We start from the raw sequence: 23748 nt of genomic DNA, 5'->3' as shown, positions 1-23748 counted from the left end.
TTGCCATCAGGGGTGTACATGTAGATTTATTAAATACACCTTGTGCGCCACCTAGGAACCAAATCTAGAACCCGACACTCGAAATTTTTGCTCTGTTACAATCGTACCATGTTACAATTGACCCCACTCTCCCCTACCTACTAAATTGAATATATTAAACCACGAATCACAATTGATAAGATACCACTTTAAAATATATATTTGCTGTCCGGAGCATGTTGGCATCTCTGGATATATATTATTTACTTAATGTGTTCTATTTTCGTTTCGATTCCCGTAATTATTCAAGATAAAAATTTTGAAACACGTGAGTAATTTTTTTGAAATGAATGTATTCAGGGATTGAAGACCCTGGAAACTAAGTAGTTAACATAAAATTCAACTGAAAAATTAACATAAAACATGCCACGGGCGACTAATTATACAAAAAGTGGTGACTGATAAATTTCAAATATCAGTAGATACTAACATTAACTTTTTAAAGCATAATTGCTTCAGTTTGCTATTGAAAGCAGATGTAGAGAATGTTTTAGTTTTAAATATGAATAGTTTAAAATATAAGTGGTATTTACGACTGAATACGCAAAGACATAATGAATAAATAATAATGAATGAAAAGTGAAGGTGCTCATGAAATTGCAAATGAGCATTAAAATAGTTTTCTTCTGGCATTGAGAAAAATTTTTTTAATTATAGCTACCACTATTCTCTAAATCTTTGAATTCTAGTGTTCCTTGTTTTTATTTCCTTAGTATAACGAACTCGTTCGTAAGAGAGATGTCGGAACCCAAATTAATTGATTAAAGTAAATTATAGCTACTTTTTTTCATTAAATAAATATACTACAGCATTATTCTTAAAGAATTAGTTCCTAAACAGAGACTCTAAGGGTGACTAAAAGAATATTGTATTAAATTCCTTCCTATGAACGTCATAGCTACTACCATATCTAGCAGTTGCTATATCTATTTATTTTATTAATTCATACCTGCCAACTTTCACTGTTTCCGAGAATGGATTTTCAGAGTGGTTGTAAGACAATAACCGAAAATCAATCTGATTAAAAAATATATTTGATCCCTTTGAAAATTGCTTGCGAGAATAATTATTATGCTTTTATATATTTATTGTAATTATTAATATGTAGTGGTGGTCAGACTCATCTACAATTATCATTATAATTCAAAAAGTTAATTGGAATAACCTGAGTATCGCTACCACTTTAAATATGAAAATAAAATCTTTCGGAAAATCTGGAAGAGTTGGCAGATATGATAATTGTTTGAGGGACGCGGAGGGTGAGTTATTGAAGAAGAAATTACAAATTACACCTTCTTTTTTTTAAAAAAATAGTGGTAGTTTCTCATTTATTTTTAAGGGTTTTGTGATTGCGTCATATTCTTTTTGATGAAGATCTGAATATCAATTTTTCTATTTTAAAAGACTAAGTATAAGAAGTGAAACATAACATAGTTTATACGCTTAAATCGTTTCCTGTATCGGGCCATTTGTAGGATAGCTAGATATACTTTTAAAAAGTAACGAAAGCTGTACAAGTATTAAAAAAAATAATGATTTAAAGTACATTTCAAAGAAATCAAAAATTAAAATAAATTTCATTAAGAAATGTAAGAAAAATTTAATTAAAATGAATTAAATTTTTATTTCGATGTATAAAATGCAGGAAAATGTTGTTGTTGCTTATCCTTTTCTGGCCTGACGAAGTCATGCCAGACGAAGTCAGGCCAGATCTATGAACCCGTTGACCTGAAGAAAATCAAACACCAAAAAAGGAGTAGAGTAAATGTCTTCCCAGAGAAGACCAAGACAGTTCAGGATGTGATCGGCGGAAGGCCGGTGTAGATGGCATTTAGGGCAGAGGGGGTAGGCTTTAGTTCCCTCAGAAAATAGTAAACTTTTAAGATGGCCGGTAGCTAGGCGGGAGATGGTGGTGCAGACTCTCCTTTCAAAGGGAAGGGTCGAAGAAGCTCCAGGCTTATTTCCCTTGTACCAATGGTGGGTGGGGGAAATCAACCAGTCTCTGAGAAGCTGGGATTTCTTCAGGGAGAAAAGTTCAAGATAGGTAAGATCATAAGAGGTAGGGTGCGGTTGGCTGCAACCCTCTTTAGCTAGGCTGTCCGCTAAATCATTACCATAGATACCGACGTGAGAAGGAACCCACTGCAGGTGAATATTATGTTGGAGGGACAAGAGTTTAAGGTTGTTTACGATGGAAATACTGGTTTTGTCGCCAATTTGGGTCCGGTTGTTGAGATGTTGGAGGGAGCTGTGGCTATCAGAGAAAATCCAAAGGTCTTTATAACAAAGGTCATTTTGCAAAACAAATTCCAGACCCCTGTTGATAGCTAGAAGTTCACTTCTGAAAACGGAGCAGAAGTCTGGGTTACGCTGGCAGAGAGAGAATATTTCATCAGGAGTCTCGACGTAGACTCCGCTACCAGCATGACTATCGATTTTGTTGCCGTCAGTGAAAATGTTTGCGTCTTGTTTTGGAACAGAGTGAATAATTTCGAGAGCCAGTTGCTTTAGAAGGTCGGGCAGGAATTCCTTCTTATTGACAGAAGCGCTGAGGTTGAAATGGAAGAAAACTTCTGGAAGATCTTCAGAAGGGTTCAAAGAACTGTGAAGGGAGTGCGGCTCTACATTATCGACAAGGAGGTTTTGAAAAACTATTTAGCTAAATGGGCTGTTTTTCCTGAGCCTTTGGGAGAAAATCCAATTACTGAGGTATTCGGAAGTCTTGTTATGTTGTCCAAAGCTGAGGAGCTTGTTATAATATTTTACCAGGCTGGCTTGTCTTCTGGTATGGAGAGGCAAAAGGTTAGCTTCATAACGTTAGGAAAATGTTACAAGCCTCAACTGAAATAGTGAACGCTGAATTAAAACCTAACAAGAAATTAAAATTTAATATTTGCATATAAGAAGGAATTTTAGATTACGCTATTTTTCAAAATGTGAAATCTTTGGAAATTTTATTTTTACTTTCAGAGTTTTTAGTAAAAAAATCATTTTTTGAACAAATTCGATAACATTATACTTTTTGTTTAAAGATATAAATGAATTTTTTTTATTAATATACAGCTAAGATCCATTAAATCCATAAAATGAATTTAAGTAAGGGTGTCACTTTCTGCCACCCTCTCTCTTTCGGAAAATTGCAATCCTTAAAGATGTTTGGAAAAAGAAGTTAGCCGCCAAGGAATATATAATGCATTAAAATTATAATTAAGAAATAATTTATGTTAAAAATATCGTAAACGAATCATTTTTTAAAAGGAACATTTTTTAAAAATTTCAGAAAAAAAGTAAGGATGTCATTAGACAATTTCACGAAAAATGCTTGTACTTTCACCAAAAAAAAATTTAAAACAAGTAAAAGAAACTTTAAACGAAGTCACGAAGTACAAGCAAAAGTGCTTTATCCGTTTACAGGTTAGGGTACAAGCAAAAAACTTTTTACTTTTACTTTTGTTACAAGTAACGGAATAACAAGCAACGAAATAACAACGTTAGAAGAACGCATTTCCATGTATATTGCTAGCCACGACAAGTAAAAAATTGCAAAAAATTCAGAATATCATAGCCCTGGCAAAAATTTTACCTTGGTTGAGCTTAATATGGGTTTTTTACGAACCAACATTGGGATCTTCAGATTTTTTTTTAATATTTGTCATATAAATGGCCGATATTGGCTGAATAATGAATTTAAAATATCGGGTGAATCTGATAATTCTACAAAGGGCCGATATAGGTTGTAAAGTGACTGTAAAATATTGGTTCAGTCGGACTATTCTATACAGGGTTAATATAATAAAATAACTGCCTAATTGAGCCACGATTCGTGAATATTAATCCGATGAGGGACCAAATTATTTTGCTAGTAGGGAGGTTAAATGATTCTATATGTATAGTTCATTTTTTTTTATGTGCATCGAATTTCTAACTTATATTATGGTAAATCTAACAGTATGAAATAACTACGAAATGTACTACAATAAATTAAAAATAAAGGTTATGTATGAATGTGTAGTATGGTACACATCATACATAACCATTCATACAATAATACAGAATTCATATTAAGGTAAGTATCTGTTTCGGAAAGTGGTAAAAATATCTATTACCAGAGTACCTTTATTAGGCATCTGTATTGGTATGATAGGTTCTCCTTACCCGAAAACATACAACGTTAATACCAGTAGTATGAGTTGTGGTGACTCAGGGGATAGAGTTTCCGCCGGGTTCGAATCCCAACGATGGCTGGTAGATACGAATCCCGCACCGACTACAGTGCTGACGTAAAAATATTTTCAGTGGCAGATGGCTCATGGGTCGGAGTCCTCTTGCTATCTGGCTAACCGTAAGAGGTTTTCGTGGTTTTCATTTAAGGCACATGTGGCTTAGTTCCATTAAAAAGTACTCCACCACAGCAACTTGCTCCGGACAGCAAATAAATATTTTAAAGTGGTAGTTTATCAATTGTGATTCTTGGTTTAACCGGTTAACGCCCAGCGTCATATATTTAGGACAGTTCCTTTTTTCAAAGACATTCATTGTGGTGGGAAACGTTTTTCTGCAGTTTCATTTATCTGGGTGAATTAAGAGATTCTCAGATACCACAATGATTCAGTTATTTCTCATTAGATCTAGAATTATAAGGAGCTAGTACTTTTTGATCTATCAATGACTTTTTGAATGCTCTAACAGTAAAAAAAAACAATTAATTTCGATTATATATTATACCACCTTTTCCATAAAACCACTTCTTGTATCATTTCAATATATAAAGTCGGGACAAAACGGGTTAATAGATTCAATGTAGTAGATTTTTATCCGCAACTATTTCTAAATAATATTTAGGACTTACAGAATTCACCACTTTATAGTAGTTATAGAATGTTATACTTTTCAAAAAAAGCTAGCAAGAATAGTCTAATATTTGCAAAATTTAGTTTGTAACTATTAAACGTTTTTTAAAAAATTATTTTGGCGTGTCTGGAGCAATTGGCATCTCTGCCATAGGCAACACTTCTCACAATACTTAATCCAGGAGTACCCTTGTCATCTGGATTGGGTTCAAAATTACAAAACTACGGAGTTGATCATATGTAAAACTAAAATTAGGTCGACTGTTCAACGACGGTTATAAAAAAAATGAAATACTAATAGTATTTTGTACCAAATTTAGTTAAGCATCGAAGGTGATTTTTCAGGGCACACGAAATAAGAATAGATATTAGATTAGTAAAATGATAATAAAAATATTATTGCCGTTACTAATTATTTTCGAGAATTACAACTTTTGAATTTTGGCAATAGGTACAAATTGAAATACAAAAAAAAATGTGTAAAAAAGCTAAACTAATAGGAAAATAGCTCTTAATCAGAGATGTCACCTTTAAAAAATTCTACTGACCGTGGGAGCACTTTAAAAGCACGATCAGAGAGCTTATTATATGTATCAGTTATTTAATGGTAGTCAAAATCATTTTGAACAGTATTTATTTAATGACGAATAAAATGTGATTCTATGAATTTTGCAATCACTTTAAATATATATGAAAATAAATATCTTTCATTGATACAGTATACAATTTTGTTTATATTTCAGCACTTTATCCTTGTACTACTCATTAATCCAATACCATACCTACAAACTTTTTCGGATTTTCCGGAATATTTTATTTTCATATTTAAAATGGTAGCAATACTCATGTTATTTAAATTAACTTTTTGAATTATAATAATAATTACAAATGAGTTTGACCACCACTACATATAAATAATTACAATAAATATATANACCATGCCGACTACCCAGCCCAGTCACCATCTTTTACATCTACTTCAGTCTTTAAAACAACCTAAAGACAGTACAACAGGCGCCCACGGGCACTACTTTAGTTGAAGGAGTGAAGTGTCCGCTTCGCGGACAGGGACTCCGAAGAAAAACTCAGTCTAAGTCTAAGTCTAACCCTGCGCAACGGAATCAAAATATAAATATATTTTTAAGTCAGATTGTTTTTCGTTTCAACCCATCTGAAAATCCATTCTCGGAAAGAGAGAAAGTTGGCAGGTATGCAATACCCTTTTTTATCAAAGCGCATTAAACGTGTATTGAATTATGTCTGCAAGGATTAAGCTGTTTACGGGTTAACAGTCAAACAAGATGAAAATATAAATGATAAACGTTTCTTTTCTTTATATTGAATACCATAATGTGACAGCACAATGTAAAATGTGTCCTATTTTGACGTTTACTTTAACTGGAAAAAAAATCATCAAAAGGCAAAAGGAAGATAAATAATAAAAAAACAGGAAGTAATGTTAAAATATTGCTTGTTTTCTTTTCATTTCAAAGGGTCTTACTATCGTCTAAATTAGAAACATATGTTAAAACTAAGAAAAGTAAAAAGAGAAGCCTAGATGGACGAATTAGATCAAAGCATTATCTCAGTTGGATGTAAGAGTTAAATTATACGTCGTCTGTTTTGTTAATAAAGTTTAGATGCTGGCTAACTTAGGTAAGTAAAGTACTTTCTTAGATCGCAATATAGCACAATGAGAAAAGTATCCAAATGATACAAATTCATTGCATATTTGTCATAAAAGAATGCTTGATAAACAAATATCAATTTTAAATTCAATATTTTTAATGGAAGGAGCATGGGATAACTAAAATGCAATTTTATTTTTTTATTTGAATTGATATCTGTAAATTTTTAAAATATGTTTGCTATAATTTTTAATCTATAATTAATAGAGGTATTTATTTTGTTAACATTTTACAAACTGATTTAAAATAAATAATAATTATGTAAATAAATAATGATAATGTAAATAAATAATAATAATGTAAATAAATAATAATAATATAAAATAAATAATGATATAAAATAAGTAATAATAATTTTAAATAAATAATAATAATACAAATAAATAATAATAAGAAAAATAAATAATAATAGTAATATAAATTTATAATATTAAATGATAATAATAATATGAAATAATAAAATGATAGTTTCAAATAATATTTATAATAGGAAACAATATATCCCCCGTTCTTAAATGTAAGTACGATATCGTTTTTTATATATTTCTAAACTTATACTAAACTTACTCTTAGAGTAATAAATAATTACAATGCGATAAACGAAATAAAGACGAAATAAAGGAGAAAAATGAAACTTGTTTTTTTTTTATGATATATAATCCCTAAAATAGCTTCAAAAACTTACAAACTAATGTAAATACATCTTATTTAAACGCTTATGTAAATTTAAATAATGTCTCCATTTTTGTTTGAAACTTGAAATCAGTTATGGATGTTTTTTTTAAAATAATAATTTTCAATTTTTGCTACCCCACTTACATATCGAAACAAAAATTTTGTTATAATTATTTTACCCTGTGATAATTATTTTACAATGATTATTTATTACATTATTATGTTATAATTGTCTTACTATGTTATAATTATGTTTCAGAGTCTTTCAATAAAGGAGGTCAGTATGTAAAATGTATGCTGAACTAACTCTGTTACAGTATTAAAAAATTTGGACGTGAGATACGTAATAAAGCAAAATAATAAATATATTTTGCGTGATATTATACTTTTCTGAAAACTAATAAACAACTTATAATGAAATTTCTAAAATAGTTTCAAAATATTATCAACTAACGTCATTTATAATTTTTTTTAACCATTTCAGCACAGAATTTTGTTATAGAAACCACTCATAAGGTACGAATTTTAAATCAACCAATGACATGCATACAGGTCGGCAACTGATCCTACTATTTTTTTTCAAACATTTATAGCGTTTATCTTATAAAAATTAAAGTTAATAGTTATAGGTAGTTAGAAAAGATATAAAAATAATAAGGGTGGGATAAAAGTCGTTATGTCATTTATAATATTTTTTAACCATTTCAGCACTGAATTTTGTTATAGAAACCGCTCACAAGGTACGAATTTTAAATCAACCAATGACATGCATACAGGTCAGAAGCGGGGTAACTAATCCTACTATGAAATTTACGAAAACTTACTACCAAGTTTTTTTTAAACATTTATAGCGTTTTGTTTATAAAAATTAAAGTTAATAGTTATGGGTAGTTAGAAGAGATATAAAAATAATAGGGGTGGGATAAAAGTCGTTATGTCATTTATAATTTTTTTTAACCATTTCAGCACAGAATTTAGTTTTAGAAGTCACTCACGAGGTACGAATTTTAAATCAACCAATGACATGCATACACGTCGGAAGCGGGGTAACTGATCCTACTATAAAATTTACGAAAACTCACTACCAAGTTTTTTTTCAAACATTTATAGCGTTTTGTTTATTAAAATTAAAGTTAATAGTTGGGGCCTCAATGGCCGAGCGGTATCGCCGGTCCAAACACTCTGTTAAGCGTGGAGGTAGCGGGTTCGAATCCCGCCGTAACCCTGGATGTATTCTTTGTGATGTCTTTCTCTGAATTGTTCTATCTGTATTTTCTACTTGACAATGACTTATAAGCCTATATTGAGCACACAAGTCAGCAAATGTATGTAATTTCAATAAATCAAATAAAGTTAATAGTTATGGGTAGTTAGAAGAGATATAAAAATTAAAAGGGGTGAGATAAAAGTAGTCGGAGTACTTTTTATTTCATCATGAAATCCATCAACAAACTGGTTTTATAATCAGCTCTATTTTGTTTCCTTCTTATTTTCAGCCTTGCTACAGATATTTCAAAAGCGAGGAAGAGAGCGCTTGGATCGAATACGTCGGGTGCTAGAATTCGATTCCAGAATGTGTAGTGTGCTACCTCGTTGAGCAAAGCCCTCACATTGACTTTGCTAACTGTCAACGATCGCTGTTTACTCAATTACTTAAGTAGTAATTGGTTTCGGGCAGCTATGAATTATTGATTGGATATAAATGTTATCATTATCGGTTAAAAATATCTTTATTCTCAGTCTTTCTTCCTCGGAACCCCAGGGTTCTTTTGGAAACGGCTTAGTTAATGTATGGAATATTTTTATAAAGTTGAAACTTCTATTTTTTAAGTTAATTTAGGGTTATATTTGCTTACAGAAAATCCTCAAACCTAATAACATTTTTTTAAATGAAAACCATTTTCCGATTTTCCTATTAGCATGAAATTTTAATTTTGAAAAACAAAACTTTTGCAATAAATACCTTATTATACAAGTATATAAAAATTTCAATTTTGTATTTGTTTTTTCGCTTGTGTTGATTTTTCTATAACGCAGCAATTAATAGCTTGTATAAATTTCGAAACAATAGGGGTCGTCCTAAAGTAATTGAAGACATTCATAGTGATAATATATGCATGAATATGTGATCTAATTTATAATTTCAAACACTGTTTATTTAATTAGATTCATTCTCTCTAGTCTTGTATTTCTATTGTTATTCATAAGATAATTTTATTTGTTACTAATGACAATGAATGTTCTTATCTTTGAATTAGTCAGTTATCTGATATTCATATACCTGCAATCTTTTCGATTTACAATGAATTTCGAATGCTGATTGGAACTTTCTTTTACACTGAAACGCCGGAGTTGAAGGAACAAAATAAACAGTAAGAATTAAATGTTTTTTTTTTTTCATTTTCTTAATGTTTTGTTGACTGGGAGGTGATTTTGCAATTCAGCGGCGTTTAACGATCCGCTCAACATTAAAAAAAAATTTAAAAAAAAAAGATAATTGATTTTTGACATTCTTTTAAGTCAGGTAACACATTTTAAAAGAAATATTGTATTGTAATTGGTGCCAACAACAACCGATTATAATCTTCAAAAATGAGAGCTAGTCATTAAATGTCGCTGGATTGACGCCCGTATGACGTCCTTCGCTATGAGAATAACTGACGAGGCTTTTTGCATTCAAATTATGGTTGTCATTAAATTTACTGTTTGTTTACGTTGCAATTATAATTCTACCGACGTTTAGTTTTAAGCATTACGAGTAAAATTTTATTTATGTGGTAGAAGTAAAATTTATTCTTCCTATTTAATTTTGGATTTACGAATCAAATTTAAAACGAATTTGACTACAACTTATAGATAAATAAATTGACATATAAGTGGGTGAGAATCAAGCGATGGTGTTTTTAAAGTTTTAAGGAAAAAACATTAAAAAAATTTAATAACACATCTGCAAATTTCCTAATAAAGCTGTTTGTATTTGAAAAACTAATCGATTGAAACAGGTAAGTGGCATTTTCGGGGATATCAAATATTCAAAGAAAATAACATAAAGTATTCCCATCAATGAGAAATGTCTGGAGTAGAATTATTTTTGCTTTCGTTTTAATTTTAAGGTATCTAATCCACATTAGTTTTAAATATGCTTGAATTATTTTTGAATCAAAATAGGTATAGAAGCAAACAAAAAAAGCTAAATATAATTTTTTAACTCGCATAGACTCGTTGACATTTACACGAGGAAGTAGATAAAAAAAGTTAACAAATAGATGACAAATGATATCTTATCAATATCAGACATTACGATAGTAATATCAGATATGTATAAATAAGTATCAATAAAAATATGATATTGTGCATAAATATACTTTCATTTCTGAAAGTTTGTTTCGAAGTAATAATAAATATTTTATATTCAGTGTATCGTAATATAACGTAAATGTTTCCATGGGAAATGATGTTAATGCAAAGTGACTGACAATATGTTCTTAACCGGTTAACGCCCAGCGTCATATATTTAGGACAGTTCCTTTTTTCAAAGACATTCATTGTGGTGGGAAACTTTTTTCAGTATCTTCATTTATCTGGGCGAATTAAAGGATTCTCAGATACCACAATGATTTAGTTATTTCTGATTAGATCTAGAATTATAAGGAGCAAGTACTTTTTGATCTATCAAAGATTTTTTGAATGCTCTAACAGTAGAAAAAACAATTAATTTCGAAAATATATTATATCACTTTATCCATAAAATCACTTTTTGTATCATTTCAATTTATAAATTCGGAACAAAACGGGATAAAGACCTCCCGGCGAAAGTATAAAGTTCTACCCTAGGCCCACCAACTCAAAAAGCATACACTGTAAAAAAAAAATAACCATAAATTCTTAAGAAAGAAACTAAAAAAAATTTTTGCAGCAAAATTCTTTTGAAAAATAAATACAGAGTTTTTTTTCTGTTTTTAACAATTACTCGCTATCTGCTAAAAATTCCTGCAAACTTTTTCTGCATATTTGACGGTTTTAGGCTGTTTTTCACCAAACTTTTTCTCTGTTTTTCACCCTAATCATCATAAACGGATTAAAACTGTCAATTCGATTTCTTGTTTTTACCTTGCAGATTTGCTTACCATAAGATGACCTCATCTTTTTTTTCAATTCAGTTCACGATTATTTTCTATAATTGCTTCTACTTTTCTGAAATTATTCTCTGGTTCTGAACATGAAATCAAAATTGCTCTTCCACCAAATTATATTTTAACTTTCGATATAATTTTATGGGAAGTTAAAATGCCTCAGATAGTTTTAAACGTTTTTAGATTTTAATATGTTAGACATTAAGTAAAAGAGAGTTTAAAATTTTTCTTCATAACTAAGCGGCCAGTGGTACTGTGAATTTTTACTTACGCAATTTATTCTTACGCAATTTATTCTTACTGTGAATTTTTAGAAACCTTGCCAAATAAAAGAAAAAAATGAGTACAGTGAGCCAAAAAACTGACCACCCTGGATTATTTTTTAAGTAATGATCGCATTTTCACGTTCTAGGACTCAAACTTAATGGATCAAGGGGTGAGGTCAAATATGCTAATTAATTAGTGCAGACGATATTTAAAGTTACGAAATCAGACCCAAACACGTAATTTCTCTGAATAAATATAACTTTTTTGCAACGAATTCGTATTTCTAACACCCCAAAATATAGGAAGTAGCCGCAATCTGGATAATATAGTTCCAGTGGATTGGTCAGGAGATTGCTCCAAAGTTTGGACCCTCAATGTTAATTTCACTTTTTGCATATTTCGCCATATCTCGAGAACTTCTTAAGTGAATTGAAAAAATTTTGCACACAATGATTGAATTTGTTTGTTTAAAGGTAATTTTATGCGAGAAAAGTAAATTATAGTAAATATTTACTATTTTTTATAATTTTATTTAATAACAGTAAAAAAAATTCGGAAGTGTAAAGTATATATTTTTTGCATCATTTTAAAGCATGTAAGTTTACGTGGCAAAAATTTGAGCGAAATCGGTTGAATAGTTCCTGAGAAATCAAATTTAAATTAGCATAAATCAGTTAACTTTAGTTACCATAAATCAACATTAACGAAAGTAAGATTAGCATTAAGAGGTTCAAACTAGAGATCCTTCTCCTGCCCAAATTATGGAGATTATATTTTGCAGATTGCTGCTACTCCCTATATTTTGAGAAATACATCGAAAAAAATGTATGTTTATTCTCAGAAAGTACGTTTTTGTGCCTGAATTCGAAACTATAAATATCGTCTGTACTAATTAATCAGGAAGTTTGAGGTCACACTTGCGAACTATTAAGATTGAGTCCTTGAGCGTAAACATCCGATGATTAGATCAAAAGTTATTGCGGGCTGACACAAAACGGCACTTTCTTAGAACAACATACCTTTTTTTCAATGGATTTGTATATCTGACCTCTTAAAATACGGGGGTAGCACAATCGGAGAAAGATGGTCCCTATAGTTTAATCAAGAGAGCTGAAAAAGCTTGGACCCTATAATGTTCTTTTTTTTTTTTTGTGTATTTCACCGTACCTCGAAAACTTTTATTATGAACTTAAAAATTTTTGCACACAGCTATAAAATTTAATTATCCAAAAGTAATTCCATGCAAAATATAACTTCAAGTATAATTATTATTATATATTATATTATTTAATCATAGTTGAAAAAAAAACTTTAAGATATACAATTTTTCACATCATTTTGAAGTACATAAATTTATGTAGTAAAACAAGCTTTGAACAAAATAGGTAGATTAATTCCTGAGAAATTGAATTTTAAGGATTGATTTTTCAGGAAATATTTAATTTGGGGGTAAAAACTCCGAATCTGTTGAGGAAAAAAAATGTATGTTCATTCAAAGAAAGTAAGATTTTGTATCGATATTATAACTTGAAATCTAGTCTGCATGAATTAGTTAGCATAGTTAAAGTCATCCTTTCGAACCATTAACATGGAGTCCTAAAACGTGAAAATCCCATCATTAGAACAAAAGTTACTCTGGGCTGTACATTTTTTAGAAGCACTGTACACTAATGGAAACAAATAGTGTTTAATCACGAAAAAAACAAAACCCATTATCTAAATTCGTCAAATCACTATTACCCAAGACAAATTTTATGATGGTTTTTCTTTGACGGACCAACATGAATATGATGGTAACCATCATAAATTTCCATCAAAAACCATCATATTTTATGATGGTACCAACAAGACTGATCATCACCTCATATTAGGAATTGGAAAAAATTTATGTTGGACCAACATGAACAAAACCACCATGGTATGATGGTATTTTCCGATAGTCCAACAAATAAATCCATCAAGAACCAACATGGTTTGATGGTAGTTTTTGATAGCCCAACCTAAAAATTAATCAGGAACCAACATATGTTGTTGGTCTCAACTTATATTCCATCTTAATTCCTGATGGTACCAACAAGACTGACCATCACCTCATATTAGGAATTGGAACAAATTTATGTTGGGCCAACATAGACAAAACCAACATAGTTTGATGGTGTTTTTCAATGGTCCAACAAAAAATCCATTAAGAACCAACATAGTTTGATGGTATTTTTTGATGGTCCAACAAAAAAATTTATCAGGAACCAACATATTTTGATGGNACAAGGTAAGAATTTAAATCAACCAATGACATGCATACAGGTCGGCAACTGATCCTACTATTTTTTTTCCAAACATTTATAGCGTTCAGCTTATTAAAATTAAAGTTAATAGTTATAGGTAGTTAGAAAAGATATAAAAATAATAAGGGTGGGATAAAAGTCGTTAGGTCATTTATAATTTTTTTAACCATTTCAGCACAGAATTTAGCTATGGAAACCACTTACAAGGTAAGAATTTAAATCAACCAATGACATGCATACAGGTCGGCAACTGATCCTACTATTTTTTTTCCAAACATTTATAGCGTTCAGCTTATTAAAATTAAAGTTAATAGTTATAGGTAGTTAGAAAAGATATAAAAATAATAAGGGTGGGATAAAAGTCGTTAGGTCATTTATAATTTTTTTAACCATTTCAGCACAGAATTTAGCTATGGAAACCACTTACAAGGTAAGAATTTAAATCAACCAATGACATGCATACAGGTCGGCAACTGATCCTACTATTTTTTTTCCAAACATTTATAGCGTTCAGCTTATTAAAATTAAAGTTAATAGTTATAGGTAGTTAGAAAAGATATAAAAATAATAAGGGTGGGATAAAAGTCGTTAGGTCATTTATAATTTTTTTAACCATTTCAGCACAGAATTTAGCTATGGAAACCACTTACAAGGTAAGAATTTAAATCAACCAATGACATGCATACAGGTCGGCAACTGATCCTACTATTTTTTTTCCAAACATTTATAGCGTTCAGCTTATTAAAATTAAAGTTAATAGTTATAGGTAGTTAGAAAAGATATAAAAATAATAAGGGTGGGATAAAAGTCGTTAGGTCATTTATAATTTTTTTAACCATTTCAGCACAGAATTTAGCTATGGAAACCACTTACAAGGTAAGAATTTAAATCAACCAATGACATGCATACAGGTCGGCAACTGATCCTACTATTTTTTTTCCAAACATTTATAGCGTTCAGCTTATTAAAATTAAAGTTAATAGTTATAGGTAGTTAGAAAAGATATAAAAATAATAAGGGTGGGATAAAAGTCGTTAGGTCATTTATAATTTTTTTAACCATTTCAGCACAGAATTTAGCTATGGAAACCACTTACAAGGTAAGAATTTAAATCAACCAATGACATGCATACAGGTCGGCAACTGATCCTACTATTTTTTTTCCAAACATTTATAGCGTTCAGCTTATTAAAATTAAAGTTAATAGTTATAGGTAGTTAGAAAAGATATAAAAATAATAAGGGTGGGATAAAAGTCGTTAGGTCATTTATAATTTTTTTAACCATTTCAGCACAGAATTTAGCTATGGAAACCACTTACAAGGTAAGAATTTAAATCAACCAATGACATGCATACAGGTCGGCAACTGATCCTACTATTTTTTTTCCAAACATTTATAGCGTTCAGCTTATTAAAATTAAAGTTAATAGTTATAGGTAGTTAGAAAAGATATAAAAATAATAAGGGTGGGATAAAAGTCGTTAGGTCATTTATAATTTTTTTAACCATTTCAGCACAGAATTTAGCTATGGAAACCACTTACAAGGTAAGAATTTAAATCAACCAATGACATGCATACAGGTCGGCAACTGATCCTACTATTTTTTTTCCAAACATTTATAGCGTTCAGCTTATTAAAATTAAAGTTAATAGTTATAGGTAGTTAGAAAAGATATAAAAATAATAAGGGTGGGATAAAAGTCGTTAGGTCATTTATAATTTTTTTAACCATTTCAGCACAGAATTTAGCTATGGAAACCACTTACAAGGTAAGAATTTAAATCAACCAATGACATGCATACAGGTCGGCAACTGATCCTACTATTTTTTTTCCAAACATTTATAGCGTTCAGCTTATTAAAATTAAAGTTAATAGTTATAGGTAGTTAGAAAAGATATAAAAATAATAAGGGTGGGATAAAAGTCGTTAGGTCATTTATAATTTTTTTAACCATTTCAGCACAGAATTTAGCTATGGAAACCACTTACAAGGTAAGAATTTAAATCAACCAATGACATGCATACAGGTCGGCAACTGATCCTACTATTTTTTTTCCAAACATTTATAGCGTTCAGCTTATTAAAATTAAAGTTAATAGTTATAGGTAGTTAGAAAAGATATAAAAATAATAAGGGTGGGATAAAAGTCGTTAGGTCATTTATAATTTTTTTAACCATTTCAGCACAGAATTTAGCTATGGAAACCACTTACAAGGTAAGAATTTAAATCAACCAATGACATGCATACAGGTCGGCAACTGATCCTACTATTTTTTTTCCAAACATTTATAGCGTTCAGCTTATTAAAATTAAAGTTAATAGTTATAGGTAGTTAGAAAAGATATAAAAATAATAAGGGTGGGATAAAAGTCGTTAGGTCATTTATAATTTTTTTAACCATTTCAGCACAGAATTTAGCTATGGAAACCACTTACAAGGTAAGAATTTAAATCAACCAATGACATGCATACAGGTCGGCAACTGATCCTACTATTTTTTTTCCAAACATTTATAGCGTTCAGCTTATTAAAATTAAAGTTAATAGTTATAGGTAGTTAGAAAAGATATAAAAATAATAAGGGTGGGATAAAAGTCGTTAGGTCATTTATAATTTTTTTAACCATTTCAGCACAGAATTTAGCTATGGAAACCACTTACAAGGTAAGAATTTAAATCAACCAATGACATGCATACAGGTCGGCAACTGATCCTACTATTTTTTTTCCAAACATTTATAGCGTTCAGCTTATTAAAATTAAAGTTAATAGTTATAGGTAGTTAGAAAAGATATAAAAATAATAAGGGTGGGATAAAAGTCGTTAGGTCATTTATAATTTTTTTAACCATTTCAGCACAGAATTTAGCTATGGAAACCACTTACAAGGTAAGAATTTAAATCAACCAATGACATGCATACAGGTCGGCAACTGATCCTACTATTTTTTTTCCAAACATTTATAGCGTTCAGCTTATTAAAATTAAAGTTAATAGTTATAGGTAGTTAGAAAAGATATAAAAATAATAAGGGTGGGATAAAAGTCGTTAGGTCATTTATAATTTTTTTAACCATTTCAGCACAGAATTTAGCTATGGAAACCACTTACAAGGTAAGAATTTAAATCAACCAATGACATGCATACAGGTCGGCAACTGATCCTACTATTTTTTTTCCAAACATTTATAGCGTTCAGCTTATAAAAATTAAAGTTAATAGTTATAGGTAGTTAGAAAAGATATAAAAATAATAAGGGTGGGATAAAAGTCGTTAGGTCATTTATAATTTTTTTAACCATTTCAGCACAGAATTTAGCTATGGAAACCACTTACAAGGTAAGAATTTAAATCAACCAATGACATGCATACAGGTCGGCAACTGATCCTACTATTTTTTTTCCAAACATTTATAGCGTTCAGCTTATAAAAATTAAAGTTAATAGTTATAGGTAGTTAGAAAAGATATAAAAATAATAAGGGTGGGATAAAAGTCGTTAGGTCATTTATAATTTTTTTAACCATTTCAGCACAGAATTTAGCTATGGAAACCACTTACAAGGTAAGAATTTAAATCAACCAATGACATGCATACAGGTCGGCAACTGATCCTACTATTTTTTTTCCAAACATTTATAGCGTTCAGCTTATTAAAATTAAAGTTAATAGTTATAGGTAGTTAGAAAAGATATAAAAATAATAAGGGTGGGATAAAAGTCGTTAGGTCATTTAATTTTTTTTTAACCATTTCAGCACAGAATTTAGTTATGGAAACCACTCACAAGGTACAAATTTTAAATCAACCAATGACATGCATACAGGTCGAAAGACGGGTAACTGATCCTACTATGAAATTTACGAAAACTTACTACCAAGTTTTTTTTAAACATTTATAGCGTAAGGTTTATAAAAATTAAAGTTAATAGTTATGGGTAGTTAGAAAAGATATAAAAATAATAGGGGTGAAATAAACGTAGTCGGAGTACTTTTAATTTCATCATGAAATCCGTCAACAAACTGGTTTTATAATCAGCTATTTTTTGTTTCCGTCTTATTTTCAGCCCTGCTACAGATATTTCAAAAGAGAGAAAGAGAACGCTTGGATCGAATACTTCGGGTGCTAGAATTCGATTCCAGGATGTGTAGTGTGCTACCTCGTTGAGCAAAGGCCTCACATTGACTTTGCTAACTGTCAACGATCGCCGTTCACATAATTACTTAAGTAGTAATTAGTTTCGGTCGCTTTAGTATTATGAATATTTTCTTGATGTATGCATAAGCTAAAAACGGATAAAATGAGCTAAAGTATGGTTTTCAAAAAAGAACTATTATAAACTATGAATAGTTATAGGATATAATTTTTGTTGAACTTGGAAAGCACGATGCGAAAAGCTTATGAAACTTTTTTAAATGCATAAATTTTTCATAATTTGTTCGATATATTATTATTGAAAAAAAGAAATAGATTTTAAATTTTTTTTCAGTCGCTTTTTACTTAAGGAAGATCATATTGACAAGCGAAATATTAAAAAAAAATTATGAATTATTGATTGGATATAAATGTTATCATTATCGGTTAAAAATATCTTTATTCTCAGTCTTCCTTCCTCGGAACCCCAGGGTTCCAATGAACTTCTTTTGGAAACGGCTGAGTTAATGTATGGAATATTTTCATAAAGCTGAAACTTCAATTTTTTAAGTTAATTTAGGGCTATATTTGCGTACAGAAAATCTTCAAACCTAATAACATTTTTTTAAATGAAGAAAACCATTTTCCGATTTTCCTATTAGCACGAAAAATCCAAAAGATAATTATGTTTATGACCTAAAATATTTTTTTTCGTTCTTTTCGAACTGATAAGAAAAATAAAAAATATTATTTTCTTAAGCTGTCATGAAAATACTTTATCATGACTGAAGCTTGCGTTTTGTCCAAGCTGCGATTTGTTTGGATATTTCTTTAATTATGGGACACCAAATTATTAAAAAAATAATAGTTAAAAAATTAATGCACTTTTAAATGTAGTTATAAAATGTACTTAATAATTCCATCATACAATATATTTAACAGATAGATACAAATAATTTTTGCTTTTAAATATAACTCTATTTTTTGTAAATTTGTCTATATTAATATGACTTTATCTGCAATGCAAATAAAAACAATGTTTTTTAACTATATATTTTCATTCAATTACTGATGCTGTGCAAGCTAAAATAGATTTAATTTTGTTAAACAAAATTTTATTTTGAAAAACAAAACTTTTGAAATTAATACCTGATTATACAAGTATATAAAAATCTGAATTTCGAATTTGTTTTTATTCTTGTGTTGATTTTTTTATAACACAGCAATTAATAGCTTTCATATATTTCGAAACATAAGGGATCGTCCTAAAGCAATTGAAGACACTCATATTGATAATATATGCATGGATATGTGAACTTTGACTACAAATCTATAATTTTAAACACTGTTTATTTAATTAGATTCATTCTCTCTGGTCTTGTATTTCTATTGTTATTCATTAGATTATTTTATTTGTTACTAATGACAATGAATGCTCTTATCTTAGTCAGTTATCTGATATTCATATACCTGCAATCTTTTCGATTTTCAATGAATTTCGAATGCTGATTGGAACTTTCTTTTTCACTGAAACGCCGGAGCTGAAGGAACAAAATAAACAGTAAGAATTTAATGTTTTTCTTTATGTCTTAGTTCTTAACGTTTTGTTGACCGGGAGGTGATTTTCCGATCCAGCGACGTTCAGCAACCCGCTCATCATGGAGGAATTTTTTTTAAATAAAAAGATTCTTGACATTGTTTCAATTCAGGTAACAAATTTTAAAAGAAATATTGTATTGTAATTGGAGTCCACTACAACCAAGATTAAAATCTTCAAAAATGAGAGCTAGTCATTAAATGTCGCTGGATTGACGTCCATATGACGTCTTTCGATATGAGAATGTAACTGACGAGGCTTTTTGCATTCAAATTATGGTTGTCATTAAATTTACTGTTTGTTTACGTTGCATTTATAATTCTCTCGGTTATTATATGCTTTGTTTTAAGCATTATGAGTAAAATTTTATTGATGTAGTGGAAGTAAAATTTTTTCTTCCTATTTAATTTTGGATTTACAAATCAAATTTAAAATGAATTTGACTACATCTATAGATAAATAAATGAACATATGGGTGAGAATCAGGCGATGGTGTTTTTAACCCTTTCATGGGCCATTTATTTCTAGTAAATATGTTAATTAAATATGTATTATTTAAGAAAATATGTAAATAAGATACGTACCATATCGGTTAATTATGCATACAGATTTCTTAACAGTTTTGTTTTAAGAAAATTGTTCCAAATTTGAAAGTTGTTTTTTTCCACTATGTTTCTTCCACTTTTTCATCTACCGTACAAGTTGACAGGTATGAATGAAACTCATTATTGTTACCCTTACCCTTCAGATTATTTCCTAACACACAAAATTTTGAAGCATTTCGGAATAAAAATTTGGTGGTAAATAGTTAAATAAAAATTGGATGGCATGCAGTCACAAGTGTAAAATAAATTGTTCTATCGCTAACATTGCAATACATCTTAGCTGGGATGTATAAAAAACAACGGCTACGCTTTTTATGAAAAATGTAATGTTTCATGGAATATATAATTTTTAGCTCACATAGCACTTATAATATTTCTATTAGACTCATTGACATTTACATGAGGAAGTACATAAAAAAAAGTAAACAAATATGTGACAAATGATATCTTATCAATGTCAGACGATGCAATAGTAATATCAGATACGTAAATAGGTATCAATAAAAATATGATATTATGCATAAATATGCTTTTATTTCTTAAAGTTTATTTCGGAGTAACAATAAATAATTTATATTCAGTGTATCGTAATGCAGAGATGCCAACTTGCTCCGGACAGCAAATATATATTTTAAAGTGGTAGTTTATCAATTGTGATTCTTGATTTAATAAATTCAATTTAGTAGATTTTTATCCACCACTAGTTCCAAATAATTCGTAGGCTTATATAATTCACCACTTTAGAGTAGTTAAGTCACGCTATACCCTTTAAAAAGAAAGCAAAAATAGTCGAATATTTGCAAAATTTACTTGTAGTTATTTACCGTTTTTTTAATTATTTAGGCTTGTCTGGAGCAGTTGGCATCTCTGGAATGTAACGTAAACAGAGATGCCAACTTGCTCCGGACAGAAAATATATATTTTGAAAGTGGTAGTTTATCCATTGTGATTCTTGGTTTAATAAATTCAAATTAATAGATTTTTATCCACCACTATTTCTAAATAATTCGTAGGCTTATATCGTTCACTACTTTATGGTACTTAAGTCATGCTATAACCGTTGAAAAGCAAGAAAAAAATAGTCAAATATTTGCAAAATTTACTCTGCAGTTATTTACCGTTTTTTTAAAATTAATTTGGCGTGTCCGGAGCAGTTGGCATTTCTGAGTAAATGCTTCCATGGGAAATGATGTTAATCAAAAGTGGCTGACAATATGTTCTAAAAGAATTCCCGATGAAAGTATAAAGTTCTACCCTAGATCCGCCAACTCAAAGAGTAAAAACTCGCTGTAAAAAAATAACTATAAATTCTACAGAAAAAAAAAATTTTGCAGAGAAATTCTTTTTAAAAATAAATACAGAGTTTTTTTCTTTCTGTTTTTAACAATGACTCGCATTCTGCGAAAAATTCTGGTTCTTATGTAAACCTTTTCTGCATATTTGACTGTTTTTCACTCTAATCATCATAAACGGAATAAAACTGTCAATTCGATTTCTAGTTTTTACCTTTCAAATTTGCTTACTGTGAAATGACCTCATCTTTTTTTTCAATTCTTTTCACGATTATTTTTTATATTTGCTTTTAATTTTCTGAAATTATTCTCTGGTTTTAAACATCGTATCAAAATTGCAATTCGACTTCATCGGCGAATTGATATTCTACCAAGTTATATGGAAAGTTAAACTGCCACAGATAGTTTTAAACGCTTTTACATTTAAGTATGATTTTAATATGTTAGACTTTTAAGAAAAAGAGAGTTTAATATTTTTCTTCATAACTAAACGGCCAGTGGTTCAGGACACAGAGCACTTGACACGGGCTCTAAACCCGGCGTTGACTGCTTATGCGCATTCTGCTCGCGCTAATCACAAATGCTGAGATTGTTATGTTATTTTACAGAGACCTTTTTAGTTGTTGTTAAAATCGCAAAATTTTCTTCTTAAAATAACAGTACTTGTCTCTCAAAAAGAGTCCGTTCTTTAAATAAAATTAGTTTCTTGTGAAAATGTTGCTGGTTTATGTCGCACAAGTACTGCACAACGGATTTTGATCTTCTTTAGAGGGGATGAACCCTTGCTTCGCTTTGCCCAATGACCTGCGCGCACAGTTGAGCACTTCAGGATAGAATAGTTTAGCAAGGACCGATACTGCACACTTTCGGTCCCTTTGCATGCTGATCAAAGTGGTCACCACAAAGTGGTACCACCCAAGTACGTATCACAGGAAGTGGTACGTACTTTCTAGTAGGTCCATTGATCGTTAAGACAAGTTTGCCAGCAGCTTGTCTTAACGATCAATGGATCTACTAGAAAGTACGTACTGGTACTAATACTATATGAATAACGACAGTACCAAATTCAAATAACATTCGTGAGAGCATAACCCGTTGGAGTCAGAAAGGCTCGTCTGATATATGAAACTGTGCGCCATGAAGAAGGATTTGCTTAATCATGACCCTGAATTGTTTAAGAGGAAGTGCTTTACCACTTTTGGCCGGGTAAAGAGTTACTTCGAAGCGGCTTACATTTAGACATAGTAGTCTACCTTTGTTTTACATAAATGAGGAAGAAGACTAAAACAATTCCGTTCAGTTTTGTCGATCTCAAAATGTTTCTTAATTCATATATATTTTTCAATAATTCTTGGTAAAATTAGCCGTAAGTGATGTAACCATACTTAGAGATCATTTTCAAAGTGTATTGGTATTAAATAAATGTCTCTCACTTTCTGAGATCTTATTAGATTCAACAGAATTTTTCATACGTGGCTCAAAACGTTTAGTTATACTAAACTATGAAAAAAATGTTTTAAATAATGCACACATGCTCAGCTAGAAACTATTTACAGTAAGTATTATCGTCTCGTAAAGTTATTGTTCAGTTCATGTGGATTTAAAATAGTTCTTCTGTTACGGAGGGGATATCCTTATTGTGAATTTTTAGAAACCTTGCCAAATAAAGGGAAAAAATGAGTACAGTGCTACAAAAAACTGACCACCCTGAATTATTTTTTAACTGATCGGATTTTCACGTTCTTGGACTCAAACTTAATGGATCAAGGGGTGACCTCAAATATGCAAATTAATTAGCACAGACGATATTTAAAGTTACGAAATCAGACCCAAACACGTACTTTTTCTGAACAATTGTAACTTTTTTTACGACAAATTCGAATTTCTAACACCCCAAAATATTGGAAGTAGTCGCAATCTGGATAATATGATTGATCAGGAGTTTGCTCCAAAGTTTGGACCCCTTAATGTTAATTTCACTTTTTGCATATTTCGCCATATCTCGAGAACTTCTTAAGTGAATTGAAAAATTTCTGCACACAATTATTAGTATTGTTTGTTTAAAGATAATTTTATGCAAGAAAAATAAATCATAGTAAATATTTAATATTTTTAATAAATTTTTTTATAACAGTATATTTTATAACAGTAAAAAAATTCTGAAGTGTAAAGTATATATTTTTTGCATCATTTTAAAA

The 23748-nt window shown here is 30.0% G+C and overlaps 2 protein-coding genes across 5 annotated transcripts in view; one reads left to right on the top strand and one right to left on the bottom strand.

Moving 5' to 3' along the window:
• Nucleotides 1–1740: 1740 nt before the first annotated feature.
• LOC139425731 (uncharacterized) lies at nt 1741–2852 on the bottom strand. The gene is made up of 2 exons (XM_071181637.1): nt 2806–2852; nt 1741–2641 (listed from the first exon to the last, which is right to left on the bottom strand). Exons 1-2 carry the CDS (start codon nt 2850–2852, stop codon nt 1741–1743), a joined length of 948 nt encoding a protein of 315 aa, XP_071037738.1.
• Nucleotides 2853–6510: 3658 nt separating this feature from the next.
• The window catches only part of LOC107455760 (putative inorganic phosphate cotransporter), a 76501-nt gene continuing 59263 nt past the window's right edge, over nt 6511–23748 (top strand). For 3 of the 4 annotated variants that reach the window (XM_071181995.1, XM_071181994.1, XM_043055103.1), the window contains exon 1: nt 19496–19617. In XM_071181995.1, the coding sequence (XP_071038096.1) occupies nt 19617 (1 nt within the window). In that variant the 5' untranslated portion in view covers nt 19496–19616. Of the gene's footprint in view, nt 6546–9510; nt 9625–19495; nt 19618–23748 lie in introns of those variants that run through there. The other variant, XM_043055102.2, reaches the window with a different exon arrangement.

This window comes from Parasteatoda tepidariorum, chromosome 6 (assembly GCF_043381705.1).
Source record: "Parasteatoda tepidariorum isolate YZ-2023 chromosome 6, CAS_Ptep_4.0, whole genome shotgun sequence".
In the NCBI taxonomy this organism is placed as follows: Eukaryota; Metazoa; Arthropoda; class Arachnida; order Araneae; family Theridiidae; genus Parasteatoda; species Parasteatoda tepidariorum.
Note: the sequence above shows the minus strand (reverse complement) of the source record. Positions and strands in the feature narration are given on the sequence as shown.

Bases quoted from the DNA above. Each gene is read 5' to 3' on its own strand.
- LOC139425731 (XM_071181637.1), bottom strand. From the start codon at position 2,852: ATGAAGCTAACCTTTTGCCTCTCCATACCAGAAGACAAGCCAGCCTG. The intron at 2,642-2,805 runs GTAAAATATTAT...CTCCCTTCACAG, and splicing joins CCAGAAGACAAGCCAGCCTG to TTCTTTGAACCCTTCTGAAG.